General features: G+C 35.1%; 3 protein-coding genes across 4 annotated transcripts; all 3 read right to left on the reverse strand.

The window, feature by feature from the left end:
• Positions 1–423: 423 nt before the first annotated feature.
• Positions 424–4,400, reverse strand: LOC107816709 (monooxygenase 2). Of its 2 annotated transcripts, none has more exons than XM_016642453.2 (6): positions 4,242–4,400; positions 3,616–3,762; positions 2,584–2,649; positions 1,768–1,933; positions 1,393–1,624; positions 424–1,261 (listed from the first exon to the last, which is right to left on the reverse strand). In XM_016642453.2, exons 1-6 carry the CDS (start codon positions 4,313–4,315, stop codon positions 708–710), a joined length of 1,239 nt encoding a protein of 412 aa, XP_016497939.2. In that variant the 5' UTR covers positions 4,316–4,400; the 3' UTR covers positions 424–707. The 2 variants fall into 2 exon arrangements, with proteins under 2 accessions (XP_016497939.2, XP_016497940.1); XM_016642454.2 differs by having other exon boundaries at positions 1,768–1,928; positions 4,242–4,397.
• A 1,103-nt stretch (positions 4,401–5,503) lies between these two features.
• Positions 5,504–11,623, reverse strand: LOC107816710 (uncharacterized). Its single transcript, XM_075246618.1, has 9 exons — positions 11,486–11,623; positions 11,228–11,350; positions 8,408–8,488; positions 8,223–8,311; positions 8,035–8,109; positions 7,640–7,701; positions 7,489–7,557; positions 6,350–6,715; positions 5,504–5,910 (listed from the first exon to the last, which is right to left on the reverse strand). Exons 2-9 carry the CDS (start codon positions 11,348–11,350, stop codon positions 5,831–5,833), a joined length of 945 nt encoding a protein of 314 aa, XP_075102719.1. The 5' UTR covers positions 11,486–11,623; the 3' UTR covers positions 5,504–5,830.
• Positions 11,624–14,248: 2,625 nt separating this feature from the next.
• Positions 14,249–18,160, reverse strand: LOC107816711 (uncharacterized). Its single transcript, XM_016642458.2, has 4 exons — positions 17,800–18,160; positions 16,330–16,432; positions 14,696–14,857; positions 14,249–14,606 (listed from the first exon to the last, which is right to left on the reverse strand). Exons 1-4 carry the CDS (start codon positions 18,123–18,125, stop codon positions 14,463–14,465), a joined length of 735 nt encoding a protein of 244 aa, XP_016497944.1. The 5' UTR covers positions 18,126–18,160; the 3' UTR covers positions 14,249–14,462.
• Between the last annotated feature and the right edge of the window lie 2,120 nt (positions 18,161–20,280).

A 20,280-nucleotide genomic window follows, 5' to 3' on the forward strand; every position in this document is an offset into this window, starting at 1 on the left:
GTTGTGATAATCAAATGATAAATTGGAACTAAATAGTTTAAAATTACAAAATGATACGAATAAATTTATAAGTCGGTTAAAGAATGCAATAATATTTAATATTAGTTTTTATTCAAGTTGTTTATCGTGACAAGTATAGTAAGTTTATCCAAATTCATAATTATTTTCAACTTTACTAGTTGTAGTTATTTTAAAAGTTCTAGGTATTGGTAGAGTAGGAATTTGTTATCAGTCATATGTGGAGTTTTAATCTTGAAAGAATTTTATTCTTGGGTAATATATTTGGAATATTACAATTATATCTACCTTTAACTCAATATATTAAGGGTATAAAAGCCTATCAAAGTTTCGAAGATATTTTAATCATCTAACATTTAACATAAATTATTCGTGCTTTTATAATAATATAGATAGATAGATATAGATATAAATATAGATAAAGTTTAAATAGAACTCAAAGTATATAGAACTTTAGGCTTTTTTCTACTGCTCCTTGGTCGTTCTGAAACCAAATGTGACAGCATATTTACATGGTATTTTTGAGTAGGTTATAAAGTGATATTACCTTCGTGTAGGAATCACCGGCCCCGGTACTTGTTGTGGCCAAACGCACACGTAAGTATACGCGGTCGTCAAGTAATAAAGTGATTAAAAGTCGGATATCGAACCCACGAGTACTTGTGATTAACTATTAACTAAATTAGACTTCAAGAAACAGTGAGTTTTCCACAATCGTAGTTAGCCATTCTGAGTGTAACTGCTATAGTGACTCCAGCCAAAAAACGTTCTCTTAAGAAACTGATTACTTTGCTACCACTCTCTTGTATAAAACCAGATAAATAAGCAGCACTGATGAATGTAAAACTTCTCCATCTCCTCTCTTTAGCATACTTCTCAAGTCCTTTTTTGATCTTATTAAATTCGTCCTCATCTTCTTGTCCAACTCCTCGATCCTTTATCGGTTTCACCAAAGCTTCCCCGAGGCATTTTGCAATAACAACACTGTCTTCTAAGGCAGAACATCCACCTTGACCAAGGTCTGGAGTCATGGGATGAAGTGCATCACCTACTACGCAAACATTATTCTTCAAAATATTCCCCGTCAAAACATTCCAAGGCAATCTCAATTTCAGCTGAGCACAAGATATAGAGTCTAGCGTTGTTCTCTCTACAACGGCGGAGAGTTCTTTAGACATATTACTGGCCTTGTTCAACACAAATTGCTTCAGTTTAATTGGATCTTGTTCTGCATTTCCATCAACTGCAGTCCAATTAAAAGGAACAATTAAACATGTTCAGATTGATATACTGTAATGAGAACCACAAGCTGTTAAAGCCACTAAATTGGAATAATCTGTTTGCAAAATAACAGTATGTATGAGCATTGCTTACAATGGACAACAGATGGTGTGAATGTGCAAAACCAATACAAACTCTTCTCATCACTAGGAAGAAAGCCAAACCGAGCTCCACCTCCAAAAAATGCATGGAACTTAGGCTGATAACCATGTTTGTCGGGATATTCAACAAAGCCTCTAATTGCAGACCGCCCAGAATTGACAGGCTTCTGAAGCCCAAGCCAGTTTGCCACCACAGAATTTACTCCATCACACCCAATTAAGGCCTTAATTGAAACTTATCATAGTTAGTCATATCAGACTTAGGGAAGGAATTATATATTTGAAGCTTCAATAAGTAATAGGGATTCCAAGGTTGAAGAAAAAGCAATCTTGGACCATAAGCGAAAGATTCCACAGAAAGATTTACCTTAGTTCTAATAATGGAACCATCTGCAAGATGTACCACTTTCATTGGTCCAGATTCTTCAATGGAAACAACCTTGGAAGAATATCTAATAACGCCTTGAGGCACTTCATTCTCTAATTTCTCCAACAGGTCTTTCCTTCTCACGCAACGACTTTCATAATCTATACTGAAACATGATACAAGTCTCCTTAGATGACTTTCTACTGACTTCAAGAACAGAAATTTGGCTGAGGAATCAGTCCATCCATTAGTTGAAAAAAGGCACACTCAACTCAACAAATTGATCTAAGAAACACGTTACCAACCAAGAGAAACAAAGATCAAGATGAACTTTCTTTATCGTTATCATAGGGATTAGGACAATGAACCAAATCACTTCACCAAAGAACAATCAGACAATTGGTAAGCAGCATTCCCTGAATACGCGATGCGTCTTATTCATACTTAAGACCTTTGTGACAGATGTGATTGTTCTGTCCAAAGATGTCGTGAGATCGTCAAGGCTTATATGATAGTATGTGGAGATTAAATACATTAGTTTTTCTTGTTATACTTACATTAGTTCGGTGTTTGTGAGTAAATTTTTTATCATAGTTAGAGATTTGTATGTCTATGTGATTTGATACTATTTTAGAGGATTTCTAATTTGTCCTAAAACCTAGATTATCTAGTGTTAGAACAAAATGAACCTAAATAGAGGTGATGCATAAAAGGATTAATATAACCGACCCCATCTAATATGAGATTGATGGATAGTTGATTAATTGATTGAACAACTATACAAATAATTCTTTCAGTTAAGCATAGAATATTTACCGGTTATTGTCCACAAATGATACCTCCTTAATAGGTGCTCCTGAATCCGCAGAGAAACTTTTAACCCTGCAGCAATGGTTGATACTTGATGAAGAGTAAAACACAAGAAATCTCTAGCAATTTGGACAATCAAAGAATAGCATATTTAGTTGTGTGAATACAGCTTACGAGGGACTGATCGAGGATGGGCTTTTACTAATTAAGGAGATACCTGGATCTAAACGAATGCATTTTGCTATAGGATAAGATATTGTTAGAGTGTTTATGTGATTGTACAACAGCGATGACAACGGAAACAACAAGGAAAATGACAGTGACAACAAACAACAACAATAATAATGAGGACTGGAAGAGCGACTAACAAGATCAGCAAATAAACCCCTTGCCGTTTTTGGTTTAGAAATGTTCTAATACCAAACCAACCAAATCAATGTCTCTGGGGTGTTTAAGCCCAAAACAATGGGGTTTGGGTTTTGCAACATCAGCCCTGATTATGCGTTTGGTTTCTGATATCCACAACAACAAAAAAAAAAATCCAGTGTAGTCTGGGAGGGTAATGTGCACACAGACTTTATCCCTACCTTGTGAAGGTAGAGAAGTTATTTCCGATAGACCCTTAGCTCAAGGAATGGTGTATGATATCTATGTTTAAGTTTCCACATTCAATATATATGGATATAGAGACAATTTCTTTTGCTTTTCAGCTATCCGGAAATAAATTTATTACTGTACTAAATAAAGGTGTTTAGTTGATTTCCTGCTAATTTTAACCATATGAAATCGCTATAAAGTTAGGATTTCAGTTATATTTTTCCAAAAGGTTTTGACTGAAATCTAAAAGACAACACTTTCGCAAACCAGTTCTTCTATGACTAACCCCAATCAGGTATAATTGTTTTCTTCTGAGACCAACCTAAATTAATTTTTCAAAAAACCAATTTAGAAACCGATCCTTATGGGCCTAATGCTATCGGATTATGGTGAATTCAATCAGATATCTCATAAGATTTAAATATAAAGGGAAACTCTTACCCAGTAATGGATAAGGAAATTTGTCTAAGAGAGTCTCCAATGCCAAGTGCATCCAAAGCTTTCCAGGCGTTAGTCCACAATAACAGTGCAAATCCAGTAGCTCGCAACGAATCTGATGATTCCAAGACAATACTCCGCAGCCCCACCCTACATAAAAAAGCATTTACGCAATTCATCAAACACCTCGGTATAGACACAAGAAAAATATTTTTGTTGTACCAAAGGGTTTTGATGGAATCCCATATCCGAGATGGATGGGTTACTTGGACTCTTTATATGGCTTGGGTACTCCTCCTCCTTTCATCTAACTTTTGGGTTTGAGTTAGGCCCAACATCCATTCTTATCCGCCACTATATAGACACAACACTAACTAAAGAGCTCTCAACTCAACAAACATATGCAGTGACATTTTGCTACTGGTGGATCAAGCTTTTGAAGGTAGTGAATACACCTCTCAATATATACACAGAGTTTTAAATTTGTCTAAGCCCCTTTTACATATGGCAATGAGTTAATGTGCACTCGTAGCTTATATGCTAGATCTGTGGTCGTCAAACAAGTCCCAAAACTCAACATACTTATGCAGTAATATATATTGGTAAGTTTTGGTAGAGTATATTCTTACCTGTGAAGTGCCAAACAAGTAGCAAGACCAGCTATGCCAGCACCCACAATTACAATGTTCTCTTCTGTCTCCATTTTTTTCTCTGAACCTCTTCTTCCACTCTATGCTTTTGAGTTAGTCTCCTTCATTAAAGGAAAGGGAAATCTGATAATAATATATTTAAGGCTATGAGCTTTAGGCAATGATTAAAATGGTCCAAAGGAAGATGAATGACATAGGCACATACTTCAGCAATTGGACCCCCTAGTGAATCTTGATGTCAGCCGCCATTGACAAGTGTCATGATGTAATAATATTATAATTCCGACACCACGAATAATCTCCTGAGGTTCTTGGAACCTAAGTAACCAGCCATGTTCTCCCACGTTAAAAGAGTTTTCTAAAATTAATAATCATATATTTTGGTTACAAAAGACAAAAGAAATATAGGTTACTTTCTCAATAGATAGATGGGTTACTTTTTGTCGTTTTAAATAAACTAAGAGCTCGTTTGGACATAAAATTTGGTGGAAATGAAAAAAAATTATTTTATTCGAAATCAGCATTTATTCATAAAATTTCCCACTTGAAGATGCATTTTGAAAACTTTTGAAAATTTAAAAAACTGCAAAAAACTGTTTTCCAAAATTTTCACTCAAATCACTCACAAAACTTCAAAAACAAATCAAACTGAAATTTATGTCCAAACACAACTCTAAATTTCAAATATCATTCTCAAGTGAAAAAGTTTTTCACCATTTTTTCAAATTTTACAGATTCTTATATCCAAACGCCTACTAAAGCTAAACTAAACTTTCTTCTACATTGACCCACAACCTTTTGAAAATTTGTATCAGTTTGACTCTTCTTTATAGGTTACTTTTTCTCTCATTATCATGTTAAAACTTTTTCTATAGCTCCCTTTTATCTTATGCCACTTATTAAATTTTACAATTACATTGTAATTCTTGTTACTGTGTTTATATTAGTTTTGCAAAAAAAAAAAACTATTGATATCATGCAGGTTGTTTAGGAATAATTTTATAATGTTATATGATGTAACTGAAATTAACAACGCGAACTGCTGATAGATAATTCTGCAAAGTAAAAGGTTGTCTGTTATGATTTTTGTTTTGAGAAATATCCCAAAAAAAAAAAAAAAAAACAGTATTCTAATAACTTTTTACATTGATGGGACATATTTGTTAAACACCTGACTTATCTCAATTGCCATGCAGCAAAAATTGAGAAGATAATAAAAACTGATGGCTGTAAGAAGCAGATACAGTAAACAGGGTATTATTGGCAGTACATGGGAATGCAGTCAACACTGAATACCTGAAAAACTTATAAAAGAATGTGCTGCTCGCTACTGAAATTACACTTGATCAAGCACCTAACCCTACTAGAAAAAACATGAAAGATCTTAAGGAAAACAAAAATGCTCACCACAAGGTGGGTGGTAACTGGTAACAAGTTCTAATACTAGTCTACACTGATTACATTGTCAAAATAACCTAAAGTTAATACGAACAAATGAAAGAAATACGTTGAAAACGGAGCAGGCACTCATAGAACATAATCTCTGTGTTGCTTCCAAGTTTGACCATCTACGCAGCAACATGGATTGGCGGTCCATTAGGTCTGAATCCACGTCCCCTGCCACGAGGTCCCCTGCCACGTCCACGGCCTACAACAAAATAAATCCTTAGGAAGAGGAAGCATGAGATCAATAAATTACAGCAATAACAACTAGTTAACCTTCCACTTGTTAGAGTAGCATTTTCTTAGTCTGTCTACTCACAGTTTCTTACACTACTCCAGTGAGATGATGAGTTTTTAAATTTGAAGAGGGGGCGGGTGGGTTTAAAAATATGATTATCATCTCTTCTGTCCACATTCTATACCATACTATACTCTGAGCAACTCTCTACAACTGGAAGCTTATTGCACTTAAACACAACTCCATTAGAGGGCAAAACCAAACAAGCCGGGGAAATTTATAAGCATGAACACAAAGGTTGTTAAATTTTAGAAGGGAAGAGTGAACCAACATTAGAAATGTCTTAGAGGAGTTATTTGAATTACTCAGAGGAACATACAACTATGCAAAGGCATCGACACCTTACCTCGGCCCTGAACAGGTGCTTCTTGGATGTAGCCACCAGCATCTTGCTGAGTGTCCAGAGCACCACCATACCCTCCCCTTCCACGCCCACGGAAGTTCCGACCTGGAGCTTCTTGGATGTAGCCACCAGCATCTTGCTGAGTGTCCAGAGCACCACCGTACCCTCCCCTTCCACGCCCACGGAAGTTCCGACCAGGTGCTTCTTGGATGTAGCCACCAGCATCTTGCTGAGTGTCCAGAGCACCACCGTACCCTCCCCTGCCACGCCCACGGAAGTTCCGACCCCTGCCTCGACCCCTGCCCCTGCCGTAGCTCCGATTCCGATCATACCCTCCATCATCATACTCCGCAGGCATAAAGCCATTTCCTGAATAAGATGCAGCCAGAATGTCATAAATAACCATCCTCAGTTCACATTTATGTAAAACATATTTGAACATAGAGAGGGGACAGAGTACTCCACATCAATCATCACCCACTTTGTGGGGCATTCAGGTTTTTGGTGAAACAAATTATTAGGATAGCACAAAAAAATGCATCACATTTTGAATCAATATCATGGTTTTGTAAAGATTTCTACAACAACAAGAAGCCCAGTATATTCCCACAAATGGGTTGTGGGGAGGGTAGTATGTACGCAGACCTTTCCCTTACCTTGAAGGTAGAGAGGTTGTTTCCAACAAACCCCGGCTCAAGGATATGTAGACATTTCTGAACTATGAAAAAAGCTATTACAATAGACACAACATGGTTTCTCCCCTACAAGCCATTTATGAACTAAGATTATTTCTTTGCACAATTGCTCCCAACTTTACGACTTGAGAATTTGGCAGCATTTATTTAGTACATACATCATTTCATAAACAAACTCGAGATCAACTTCAAGAAAATTGAAAGGCTAGTTAAGACACTTAACAATTCAGTTGCACGTAAAGAGAGCATATACACATTACTGATTAAGAAACATGCATACACTCAATTCCATATATCCCAAAAGAAAGACTTGCACAACCAGTGAACAACCAATGCCTCAATAGAATCAAACATGTGGTGTTCGCAGAGAAGTTGCCCTGACATGTGAGCGTAAATTTACATATCAGCAGAGTTTTTACAACAATAAAGCTTAACGAACATTCGTACCTGAATAACCTCTAGACCTTCCCCTTCCTCTACCACCACGACCTCTTCCTCGACCATTGGGTGACCCATCTAAAGATCATATATTACCAAATAAATTCCATTTTGTTTCACGTGTAACCAAATTCTTATTCATTTGTACAATACAACAAACCTCCTTCATAGTCAATGTCTGTGGACACCTTCACCTGGTCAGCTGGAATTGGAGGTTGGTACCTGCCAGCACAGAGCATAGTATGACACAAATTTTGTAAGCCAATTAGCAATTGGTCTAAATGTAAAAAGTTTCACAACACGTTTTTATGCTTATACAATGCGCAGATTTAATAAAGAAAGAGATATTTATGGCTCAGAAAATACTCAAGAACTGGCCTATTCAGAACAGAAAATGTGACACGGTAGGTAAAACTGAAGATAACTAGAAAGTAGGCAGATAATTTCTATATGAACGTGCTTAAGTTCTTCAGAAATACTGCTTCTTTGCCAGGAAAATGGAATAGAAGTCGAAGATGCAAAGTCCGGGAATAATTGAAAAATTAAGAACCTCACCCGATATTATTCTTATCCAGCTCCTTTTTAGAAAGAGTCATTGTAATCATTGAGACATGCCTGGTTGTTTCAAGACTGCAGCACAAAAAAAACATGTACGGATATAATTGTGTTAAATGAGGGAATGGTTAAGGCAGTAGAGAATAAGACAAAAGCTCCAATGCATAGTTTCAGTAAGATCCTCTTACGGCAGGAGGCCTTCCTCAAGGGGTTCCCATGTATCAGTAATGTCTGTGGATGTAATAGAAGTAATTTGGTGAAGACCAACAATTCTCCTCTGCATTGGAACCATGCGATCGAATCCAGAGGTCTATTAGAGATCTAATATGCAACCATCAAATGGACTACAAAGGAAAAAGTAAGTATTGTCTACCTTAATCAATTCCACAATTGTCACAGTCTTGTTAATTGCCCTGCCCATGGCCTTGAACACAATCTCATCTGATGTGTTTTCCTGCAGATTTTGCATCGAAAGTAAGAACATCAAGTATCATAAAAGAGCAGTACACATGAATCACATTGTCAATAGAGATATTAAAAAAATCTCATGCAAATTATGCAGCAATATGCAAGGTGTAGAAAGCTAATTAGCTTTTAAACATTTTAAGGTTGATGCTATTTCCCATGCCCCTTTTCCAAAAGCAAAAGGGGAAAGAAAAGGAATCAGCAATAAGGCAATATCTTCCTGGTAATCCATCTAGAAATGAAAGGTCAAAGAAGGGGTATTCATGGTTCAAATGAGTCAGTTTTTTCTTTAAAAAAATCAAACATGCACCAAGTCGGTTTGCTAACTGCATAAACCAAATGAAACAAAAAATATTGACAAGTTTTAACGGTTTCGTTTATTCTGATTTTGTTGTTCATTATTTCCTTTTTATCACTGCTAAGTACTTTTTGGACTTTGGTTAACTTTTCTGCTAAGAATGTGCGCCCTTGCATCTATTTTGTGAAGATTCTAGGTAGTATTGGAGATAGAGCAAGATTTAAAACTGAATAAACTTGTTAAAAGAAGAAGAAACACAAAATGCTAGTGTTACACGACTAGTGAGAAGCAAATTAATGTCGAGAACATATTAGTTCTGAATTTAGTTTACCTTAAGAGTATGAGGCATCTTACTGAAGTTTCCTTTAAAAGGTAAATCTCTGGTAGAGACCAAAAATTTAATAGGCTATATTCACGAGGAGGGGGATAGATTCTTCTAATGCTAACATCAAAGTCCAAACTCCAAACCGTATCAACGTAAAGAACATGTCAGTTTTTTCAGTCAGTTAAGAGTCGGTTTTCTGTTGCAGAACAGTTTTTAGCTTCCCATACCCATAGGGCAAAGTACTCAGTATGGGACAATAACCTCACCCACCACAATCTAACATAAAGTTCTTAGTATGGAAATAAAACCTCACTCACCAAAATCCAGCAGTCCCTTGGTAATGTAGTTTTCACCAAACTAATACTGCTCCAGATTTAAAAGTGCTTCTTTCTCTTCCTTTTCCTTTTCCTTTTTTTTGGGGACGCCTGGTAGTGTTAATTTTTTCCTTTTTGAAATTGATGGGCAGAAGCATTGTTTCTTCTTTCTTTTTTTATTTGATGGGTAAGCACTGTTTCTATAAGGCTTTAGCAATATATTCACTCTTCAGCAAACTAATTGGAGAAATTCATGATTTTCTTTTCTTGGTATTTCGAGAAACTGACATACTGGACCTTAGGATAACTAGATAACTCAGAAGCTAGAGACATCAACAAATGGACAACCAAATCTATACAAACTAACCTATCAACCATGTAAACTGACTGCTGCTAGCCTAACACCAAAAGAAGCTGGAAAGCTAGAACAGACTTATATAACAAAGAGTAAACATTAAGATTTTTTTAGAGAAAAAAATTGCAGCAGGCTCATTTCAAGACCACACTGAAACCCACATTACAGAAACAAGGAAAGCTAGGAACACTAATCAAAGTACACAATAAAGAGTAAAAAAGTAAGAAATTTATCAACGAAACTGGAAGCATGCTCATTTTAAGAGCAAATAATAAAAGCCGCATTCCTATTATAACTAAGAAATCTCGGAGGAACAGTGCAAATTTGAGGGCTAATGCCCCTCCCCCCCCCCCCCTCTTCCCCCCACCCTTCCTTATCCACTTAAATACCAGTCTTTGTTTATGGCAGCGTTCGAACTCGTGACATGTTTGTCTAATCCACACATCACATGTTCCAATTTTACCACTAAACCAACGCCCTGGGGGCTTAAAAGCTGTATTATATAAACTAAAAAAAAGATAATTAACAGAGCACAAACAGAAGCATGGAAAGCTAGGAACACTAGTTGAAGATACCATAAAGAGCAAAAAGACAAGATTTTTATCAGAAAAACGCCCCAAGCAAGTTCATATCAAGGTTATGCAAGACCATAAATGACACCCACATTTTGAAATTTATAAAAATAAATAAATCGAGAGTGCAAACATAGAAGCATGGAAACATTAGAACACTAGCAGAATTATACAATAGATAGCAAATAATAAGATTTTTATCAGAGATGCAGGCGCATTTCAAGACCGTAACTGAAACCAACATTATGAAAATTTATAATATAGATAACAAAAGATTATAAAACCCATTTCATTCCAAAACTTAATAACTTATCTTCTAGAATGAAACCAGCATTATAAAGAACAACATTAAGAGCACAATCACAGAAACACCTGAAGCTGGATCATTTTAAGACCGCAAAATGAAAACCACATTACGAAGATTTATAAGAAAGATTATGAAAACCCATTTCATTCCAATACTTAATAATTGTACTTTAATACGAAACCCTCATTAATATGAAGATAAACAAAAAGTACATTAAGAGCCCAAACATAGAAGCATGATAAGGAAAAAAACTAGCATAATAGTTTGATTAAGACAAAAAAAGATAAGATTTTTATCAAAGAAACACCTGAAGCAGGCAGGCACATTTCTAGGCCACACTATGAAAACCACATTACGAAAAAATAGATTATATGGAGAATTGGAGATTATGAAAACGCATTTCATTTCAATAATTAATAATTTGACTTTTAATATGAAACCACATTATGAAAAAACAAAAACAAAAGAACCCAACACAGCAGCATGGTAAGCAACGCCACAAGCATAATGATAATACGATAAATATTTTTGTCTTAAAAAGGAAAAGGATTTTAAACCTGAAGCAAGGTCATAGCGTAGGTAATATAGCTTCTCATGCGGCCTTGGCTGGTGATACGAATCTCATTTGCATCAATGGGTGTTTCTACTCTTGGCTTTTCTACCTTCTGGTACCGATCCATCTATTATTAATAACAACAAATCAAGTCAAAATCCAAAAAAGAAATTACTACTATTTCAGAAGAAAGAAGACAAATTTGGATTTGTTAGGAGTGTAAAATGGAAGCTAGGGTTGAGAAATGGGATCTGAAATATACCTTTCAGTTGTTGAGAATAAGGATAAGATAGTAGGAGTTGTTCTTTGGCGAAGGAAGAGCAGTCTTGTTCGGCTTTGTTACGCCCCCTGACCGTTTACAGCGAACTTGGGGGATTATTTATACTCCCGGTTTCTTAGCTGCCCTAACTGCATTCAACCGGTCTAATCGGTTTTACTTGGGTTTTCTTCTTTTCCTTTTTCCTTTTCCATTTTGTTTTCCTTCTGTAAAGAAATATATTAACTTTTAAAATTTATAACCTTAAGAAACATTAGTAGTATAATATTTGTGTTGCTTTAGTAAGTCATTAAGAGTAAATTGAGATATTTAAAGTATATTTTTTTTGGTTCGTGAAAGACTATTTGATTTTTATTTTTAAAGAACAGATGCATTTGTTTTCTGTGTTTAGAGAACTTCTCCAAATATTTTCATTCAAATGGGAATCGTTAAACCTTTGCATCATATGTTCTCAAACTTCAAGGTCCCCTTTCTTCTCATTTCCCCCCTCTGTTTGTTGTTCAAAAGTTGTTACAAGTTGGAAAAAATTATGGGGTTCACGTTTAAGTTTGGAAATAGTGAAAACAAAACCAAGTATACGATATTAATCAAAACCAATATTCTAATGGGGAAGAAAATGTCTACTGCATTCAAGAAATATAAAAGGACTATTCAAGAGTTGTTTTAGTACCGTTCGTTAGACGTGCAATCACATAATTTTATAATCCCTAGCAGGGCGGATGCAGAGTTCAACTGAACCTAGTACTTTCGACGCGAAACATATATTTATGTGTAAAAATCCACCAAAACTATAAAAATTAATAAATATGAACTCATAACTTAAAAAATACAATAGGTTCAATCCTAAAAATATTGAAGGTTAAACCTATAGAGATCAAATCCTAGATGCGCCTCCAAAAGTTAGGCCATAAATTGATCAAAAAAGGATTGATGCAAGGAAACATTAAGTTGACAACATTAAGTTGACATTTGAATCAAACTTAGTTCCTAGAATTTGTGGGCTAAATATTATAAAAGAGCGCACCCTGTGGCTAAACAATGGGCCAATGGCCAATCTCACACGTTAAAGAGGATGATGAGATCAAAAAAGTAGTTGAACCTTGTATTCTCTAGAAAATTGGTGGCATTTTGGTGGGACAATTGGACTGGATTAGGGAGTCTAGCCCGTATGTGTCCAGTTGTTAGAGCATCAAAGAACATTAAGGTGCATGAGTTCATCCAGGGAGGAGCATGAAATTATGAGAAGCTGCTAGAGGTTCTGCCTATCGGTATAATCAATTCAGTGATTGGAATTCAAATACATGAATGTAAGGACGATAAACCTATCTGGACTCCAGAAAACTCTGGATATTTCACTTGCAAATTTGCGTGGCATGCAAATAGGAGACTCTTACTAGTAAAAAGATTTGGCATAAGAACATTCCATTTTAAGATCTCATTTTTTATGATGAGATTATTGGACTCAAGGATCCCAATAGATGATGCAGTAAAGAAGTGTGGTTATATGTTTCCTTCCAAGTGTTGTTGCTGTAATAATAATGAGGAGGAAATCACACACTTATTTAGTTGTAGTCAAATTGCTAGGCAGGTATGGACTTATTTCGACAAAGCTTGTGGCATTAGCCTTACACTTGGACAGTTAAGACAAATTGTCATGAGATGGTGGTTAAACTAGACTAGAAATGAGATTCAATCTCTGCTATTCCAATGTTTACCTTCATTGATATGCTGGGAGTTATGGAAGGATAAATGTGCAGCTAAATTTGAAAATAAGCACATGTCTGGTCGGCATGTTATTCAACAGGTGACTAACTGGTGTACTATGATTCTTAGTACTCAATTTCCTAGTCTCCGACTTCCTAAGTTATGGTTTGATAAATGCAAGAGTGTTGAGAGGGCTCAACAAACAATTCTTTCCAGATCAGTAAAGTGGGAGAAACCTGAGAAAGGTTGGATGAAGTTGAATGTCAATGAGTGTAGTAAAGGAAATCCTGGGGCAACAGAAGGGGGTGGTGTCCTTAGAGATCACCTTGGTAATCTAGTGATTGCATTTGTTGACTTCTATGGCCTGGGTAGTAATAACATAGCTGAAGCTAAGGCAGTCTTGCAAGGCATCAATTTATGTTGTACTAATGGTCATTTAAAAGTGATAGTGGAATCGAACTCATTGGTGATTGTCAATATGATCAACAAGAAGATGAAACCATCATGGCAAGTTTTTCATTTGGTTGAACAATTCTGGGATATAGCAAAAAATGGAGAGTTTACCTTTGTTCATATTTTCAGAGAAGGAAATGTCATTGCTGATCAGCTAGCAAATATGGGTGAGAACACCATGACGCAAGCTATCTTCACAGAAGCTGTTTCTCTTCCCAGTAAGGTTAGAGCTACTTTGAAGTTAGACCAAGAGGGCCTTCCAAATTTCGGATTCAGGCCAAGAAGAAATCACATCACTATCAATGATGCTATTACATAATAGATCAATAGGTGGGGTCATATGTACCTATTTACATTTAGTATCAAACTTTAAGGAAGAGCGTTCCATTCCCAGATTGATCTCTTTTGAACATCTCTACACTAGATTGGTGCGTACCAATCTACACTATGTTTATGAGGCAAAGGGTTATGTCCTCCTTCGTGTAATTATTATTTTTGGTATATACATGTGGGAGTCATGCCTAACTCCACCGTCAGTATGATGGACCTTTGAGAAAAAGAAAAAAAAAACATGCGGGTTCCGAGCTCATCTACCATATCAACAACATTAGCTAAATAGAGTTCACAATCCATTATCAGTAACTGTATAGAAATACTCATACTTAAATCACTTTAGCTAGAAAACTACGTTAACAACCGCTTTATAATAAACAAGATACAAATTCGTCTTTCTTAGTAATCTAACGATCGAGATAGATGCAAAGATATTTAAAGATCTGTGATTCACAAGAAGAAATGCAAAAGGTCATTCCTCCGTGTCCTGCTGGTGAACCAATGGGTCGAGGACACGTCTCCACCCTTTGTAGTCCAGTGCTGAGCCAGCGTCTGGAAGTGGAAACCCATTTACAAAGAAAAAGGGAGTTCCATACACACCTTTCACACAGCCATACTGTGAAAAAACATAAAGAAATCAGCTCAAAAAGTAAAAGGGAAGAAAGATAAGGCGCTTGGCATAAGTAATAATTAAGGATAAGTTACCTTGAAGGAAAATCTTGTGGCCTGATCAGTTTTGTAGTCAGTAAAGCCAGCCTTAATCACATCATAATTCGAATTCCCAATTGTATTAGTTGAAAACCTTGCAACCTTTTCTACAACAGATGCTCTAGACAAGGCGAAAGTCGCTTTGTTGTAAAACTCTGCCTGTTCAACAATGCACCTTAAAATCAAGTACTCAAATACATTTAAAATGTCTGTAATTAACAATTTTGGACATTCAATCAGTTGACTAATCTGTGGTTCATGATCAGCCATGTTTTTCTAGGTTCTTTTGTTGCTTCAAATCATTAACACTCGTGCACATCTTGTAGCTCACCAATTTCTGAAAAAGTAGTGACATTTCATAGGCGTTTGGACAATATTTGAATTGAAGTTGAAAAGGAGAATTTGAATTTCTAGTTGAAAATAAGTTTGTGATTCAGTTGTGTTTGCACATGAACTTCATTTGGAATAAAAGTTGTGAAAATTGAAGATTTATGAGAGGAAACTAGTATTTCACTTGAAATAACCTTCCAGAATGTCAACATTTCACTTGAAATAACCTTCCAGAATGTCAATATTTCACTTGGAGCAAGCTCAAATACTGAAGTCCAATATTCACAAATATGGCCAGACTAGTATAGGCAAAAAATATGTTGAACTAATATGAAGGTAACATTTCATGGCCAAACGGGTGCGGTCCCATTTTTGAAATGTTATAGTAGCTTCTTTTTTTTTGTCCGTTTTCACTTGCCTTTCACTCTGCCTTGACAAAGCTTTAATCAAATAACGAAAAGGTTTTAGGTTCACTACTTTGCTTTGACAAAGCTTTAACTACAGAACTAAGAGGTTTTTGTTCACTATAAACTGATTAGCTAGCTTCTATGCCTGAATTAAGAGGTTATTTTTCTCTCTTTCATCTTCTCGGGATTTTCTTCCACCAGGGGGTGGGGGAATGACGAGGAGGAAAAGAAATTAAGTAATAACAAGTCATAACCATCAAACAAAATTCTCCAATTTTCGGAATTTGAACATTTTGCAAATTGCAATGCTTTCTTTTGAAGAAGTGTGCAATAAATTTTCTTGACTAAAAGCACTCCAACTACAGATTAACAGTTGAAGGGAACTTGAGTGATAGAGGACCTACTCTTTGAGGTAAATTACCAGGAACATAATAGGCCGCACAACTAATGATGTCAATGTTGTTTAAAGTAGAAGGAAGATGCTATGAAGCCATAAATTGAAAGTTACCTAGTTGTAAGGTTCCAAAAACATCATTTTACATAGCCTATAGACACCTCAAAGTATCTTATAAACTAGAATAAGAAGTCCATAATGATAGCAAGTAATTGGAAAGGAGGAATATAAGCTAAAGGAGTAGGACTTTTGAAGCAACGCGCTAAAGCATACAATAGAGCAACAAGTATATTAGGGGAAAAGAGAAAGGAAATCAGCAACATACACTTTCATCTTGAAAATTAAATCACAAAGAACATTAACTGTCAAGGCAAAAACAAACATGGACATAGACGGAAAAATGAGAGGTGCATGTATCTCTTCATTTAGAACAATGGTTTTTAACATGAGTTATTGACTGCAGTTGAGGTTCCACATATTCAGTACAGAAGTCCTCTTACCTGATGATCAAAGAAAGACTCCAGTAGCTTGTACGTGGCAGAAGCATTCAACTTATTGACAACATGTAATGCGCGCGAGGTAAGAAATGCATTGTCATGGTAACTGCAGAATAGCAAGAGCAAACAAGTCAATCTCTGTCTGGTAGGATTTATTTCCAAAAGCTGAACAGGAAAACAACATATTGTCATGCTCTACTCATGCAACATTTGAATCTCAACAAAAAAGAAAAGAGGAAGAGGAAAAACGTTAGCAATTGCGTTTGTGGGAGGAAATACACACCATTTTACACAACGGTATAGCAAGTTCAAAGGACTAATGAATTTTCAAATACAGAAATTGCATTGGCTAAAACTTTCTAAAGATCAACATAGCAGTCGATAACTTTACTTTTACTGTGCTGAAGCAAAGTTCAGAGAAGCATCATTCATGTTCATCTTAGTATGTAGATGTTAAGTAGGCAAGTCCTCGATAAAAATGCCACCATCTTACATAATGTTTCAGACAGCAAATGGAGCACAAGTCATCATTGAAAATATATACAGTGATATATGAACCAGTAGCCACAGTGTTTAACCATTACTGAAGCAACTGGATGTTCAATATATACCAAAGAGAGTAAACATATCAGATAGCCAACCAAAACATCGGCAATTTGAGCTCAAAAGATTGAGATAGAATGCAAAAGAAGTCTACATAGAAAACAAAATTACATCAAACAGCAAAAAAGTGCCTACACTAATGAATATATCATCATTTCAGCTAACAGCAAGCAGAGATGCACCCGAAAAAATTCCCTTTTTACCCACTTACAACAACTAACAACAAACACAGTGTAATCCCGCAAGTTGGGTCTGGGGAGGATAGTGTGTACGTTGCACCTTACCCCTACGTTCAAGAAGGCAGAGTAATTATAGGTCCTCACGAATTCTTGAAACACAGTAAAGGGAGTAATAAATCGGTCAAATCATTCATATTTCCACTTAGATTAACTTCTATTCTGATCCCCCCCCCCCCCCCACCACCACCACCACCACACACACACACACACAAAAAAAAAAAGGGGATTTAAGTTCCAGATATAAACTGAAAGTTAAAAATCAATCAACTACACCTCATTTAGCTATATATAAAATCCTATATCCAATAGATTCATTTCATTCCAATACTCCCCATGTCCCAATTTGTGTGATACGTTTTTCTTTTTAGTTTGTCGCCAAAGGAACGATACATTTCTATATTTAGAACAACTTCACTTTAAGATTCTCACATTACCCTAATTGAAGTAATTATTATATCACAAGTTTCAAAACTCTTTTTTTAAAACTTCATGTCAAGTCAAACAATATCATATAAAATGAGCCACCAGTATTTGAAGTAAGATGATGGTCAGCCTAAAATAGTCTAACTATGACAAATCAAATAATGATATTTGAAAAATAAACAAAAAAAGGTGTTAGAAAAGAGCATACGGCAAAGGGAATGGATGGACAAGAAGAGAGACACGAGAACCGTATTGCTGTAGAGCTTGTTTAAGTGGGGGCCATGAATCTCTACTGTCAGGGCAAACTGGGTCAAAGAAAGCCTCGATCAAAATTGAATCTACCTTTGGTGTTCTGTTCTCGTACCAGAACCCATCTTGTTTGGAAGGGATCGAAATTTGATAACTTACAGAAACAAATACCAGGAGAAAGATCAGCAATAAAATGGATTTGAGAAGAAAATGGCTTTTCCGAAGCTCCATTTTCTTGCAAAAAGGGTTCCTCTTTTGGGTTAAGATATTAGCAGTGTAAAGCATAAGGAGAGAAGTTTAAGGGAATTTGATTATTACCACGAAATGTAAGGAAGATAACGAAACACGTTTTTGTTTTTTGTTTTTTGTTTTTTTTGTCTTTTATGGCACGTTGAATCCAAGGTCGTGGGTTCTTGAAAATCAGAAATTTTAATAATTTAAACTAATTAAAACAATAATGAAAATTTTCAGAAATAGAATAAACCTAGGTGTGAGTGTGACTAACCTAAATAATACTCAGTATTCTTAAAAACAATTATACTCTCACACGTACACACACTCAAAAGTTGGAAAATCCAACCTAGAAAGACGATTTGTAGTAGACGTGAATGAGATCTAACCATTTCCTTTGTTTCCATTTTCTTTCCTCATTTCGTCTCTTTCGTTGTGTATCAAGAAGAACTGTTGCATATCTTGAACTGAAGTTGGCATGTAGTACAACTTACATTCGTCCCAAGGTCTGAATTTAAATTAAATGCAGTTCCAAATATAAATTTCGGGCAGAGAACAAATAAATTCTTATAGCCTGATTGGCCAAAGCTTCTCCCAAGTCAAAAATATATTTTTTTTCCTCTCAATTTGAGGTGTTTTGCCAATAGCATATTTGGCCGAGCTGCAAAAATCAGCTTGTGTATTTTTTTTAAAGTGTTTTTCTCAAAAGTACTTTTGGTGAAAAACAATTTGTGTTTGGCTAATTAATTTAAAAAACACTTCTGAGCAGCAATGTTTGGCCAAACTTTTAAAAATTGCTTCTAAGTGTATTTTTCTTCAAAGTACTTTTCAAAAAAAAATGCTTTTGGAGAGCAACTATTTTTTCTGCTTCTCCTCAAAATCACATTTTTTTTCCTTCCAAAAGCTTGGCCAAACACTTTAACTTTGAAAAAAATACTTTTTTTTTAAAGAAAAAAAATGAGTATAGGATTGGAGAAGCTTGGCCAAACAGGCTACAAGTTCTTTTTGGGGAAAAAAGTAACTTCTCCCCGGAAACAGAAACAGTTTTGACTTTTCTTCCTACCAAAAATACCTTTAGTAAAATATTGTATATACCAAAATAACCATATTTACTTTAAACTATTAACTAATATATAATGACTTTTGGGTGAGCTTTCTTATCTATTGAATGATTTTTTGATATATTTAAATTATCTTGAAAGAATAAAGTACTTTTCAACTTTATTTTTATATTTTACTTAAATAAAATAAAAAAACTTATTTATTATTTTTAATAAATAAATATTTGTGATTATTTATCTACTTATATAATATTAACTATTGAGTAAATCTTTTTATTTTCTTATTTTGACACTTAAAAAGTACTTTTTGAAAAGTTTGGCCAAAAATAAATGGTTGTTCAAAAGTGTTTTTCAAATTGATTAGCCAAACACAAACTGTTTTTCTCCAAAAGTACTTTTTCGATACACTTTTGAAAAAAGTACCTCTCAAAATAAGTTGATTTTTCTAGCTTGGCCAAACACGTTATTACTGAAGTTGTGATTCTAAGCTTTGGACATAGATTTGGTTTAAACTCAAAAAAAGAGTTTTTTGAAGTTGCATTGCAAAATAGTTTTTGGAAGTTGAAGTTGTATTTGGATATGCAAATTACTTTAAAAAAAATTAAAGTTTTGTGAGTAAAAGAAAAAAAACTCACCCAAAAACTGGCCCAAACTAGTTTTTGGAACTTGAAAATTTTCAAAAACTAATTAAATTCCATGAGTAAATAATGTTTTCATTTTTTTAAAAAACAAAAGTAGCCAAAATCTATGTCGAAACGGTAGCTAAGTTTAGGGCTTTAAAATTCAAATCTTCAAGTCTGAAGTTTGGCCTCTAGCAAAGCTGGTAGGTCTGGAGTTTTTTCGTGTGAAGCGTAAGATATTTTTGCCAAATTTTATTTACATATTAAAAAAGTGAACTGTTTATCCGAAAAAATGGATAACAATTGAATTTATACGCGACTCTAAGGATAGGTGATATAACTTAATGCAAATCGAGAAAGAGTATATATATATATCAGTGCTATAATTAGCTATAAAAAAGATAAATGCCAACCACATAAATCAATTAACCTTTGCCCTTGAATACGATCACCTTCCAAACAAGTAAGGATTCAACTGGTATATGAATAGTGTAAGAGGAAATTGAGAGCTGAAAAAAGACAATGTAT

The sequence above is a fragment of the Nicotiana tabacum genome, chromosome 23 (assembly GCF_000715075.1).
Source record: "Nicotiana tabacum cultivar K326 chromosome 23, ASM71507v2, whole genome shotgun sequence".
Lineage (NCBI taxonomy): Eukaryota > Viridiplantae > Streptophyta > Magnoliopsida > Solanales > Solanaceae > Nicotiana > Nicotiana tabacum.

What these genes read in the sequence shown, in the direction of transcription:
- LOC107816711 (XM_016642458.2), bottom strand. Translation starts at nt 18,125, where the DNA reads ATGCTTTACACTGCTAATATCTTAACCCAAAAGAGGAACCCTTTTTGC. An exon ending in GTCCATCCATTCCCTTTGCC is followed by an intron (nt 16,433 to 17,799) that starts GTATGCTCTTTT and finishes GCTATTCTGCAG; the next exon opens with TTACCATGACAATGCATTTC. An exon ending in AGTCTTTCTTTGATCATCAG is followed by an intron (nt 14,858 to 16,329) that starts GTAAGAGGACTT and finishes ATTGTTGAACAG; the next exon opens with GCAGAGTTTTACAACAAAGC.
- LOC107816709 (XM_016642453.2), bottom strand. Translation starts at nt 4,315, where the DNA reads ATGGAGACAGAAGAGAACATTGTAATTGTGGGTGCTGGCATAGCTGGT. An exon ending in ACTTGTTTGGCACTTCACAG is followed by an intron (nt 3,763 to 4,241) that starts GTAAGAATATAC and finishes TTTTTTATGTAG; the next exon opens with GGTGGGGCTGCGGAGTATTG. An exon ending in GTTCCATTATTAGAACTAAG is followed by an intron (nt 1,625 to 1,767) that starts GTAAATCTTTCT and finishes GTTTCAATTAAG; the next exon opens with GCCTTAATTGGGTGTGATGG.
- LOC107816710 (XM_075246618.1), bottom strand. Translation starts at nt 11,350, where the DNA reads ATGGATCGGTACCAGAAGGTAGAAAAGCCAAGAGTAGAAACACCCATT. An exon ending in ACGCTATGACCTTGCTTCAG is followed by an intron (nt 8,489 to 11,227) that starts GTTTAAAATCCT and finishes CAAAATCTGCAG; the next exon opens with GAAAACACATCAGATGAGAT. An exon ending in CTTGAGGAAGGCCTCCTGCC is followed by an intron (nt 8,110 to 8,222) that starts GTAAGAGGATCT and finishes TTTGTGCTGCAG; the next exon opens with TCTTGAAACAACCAGGCATG.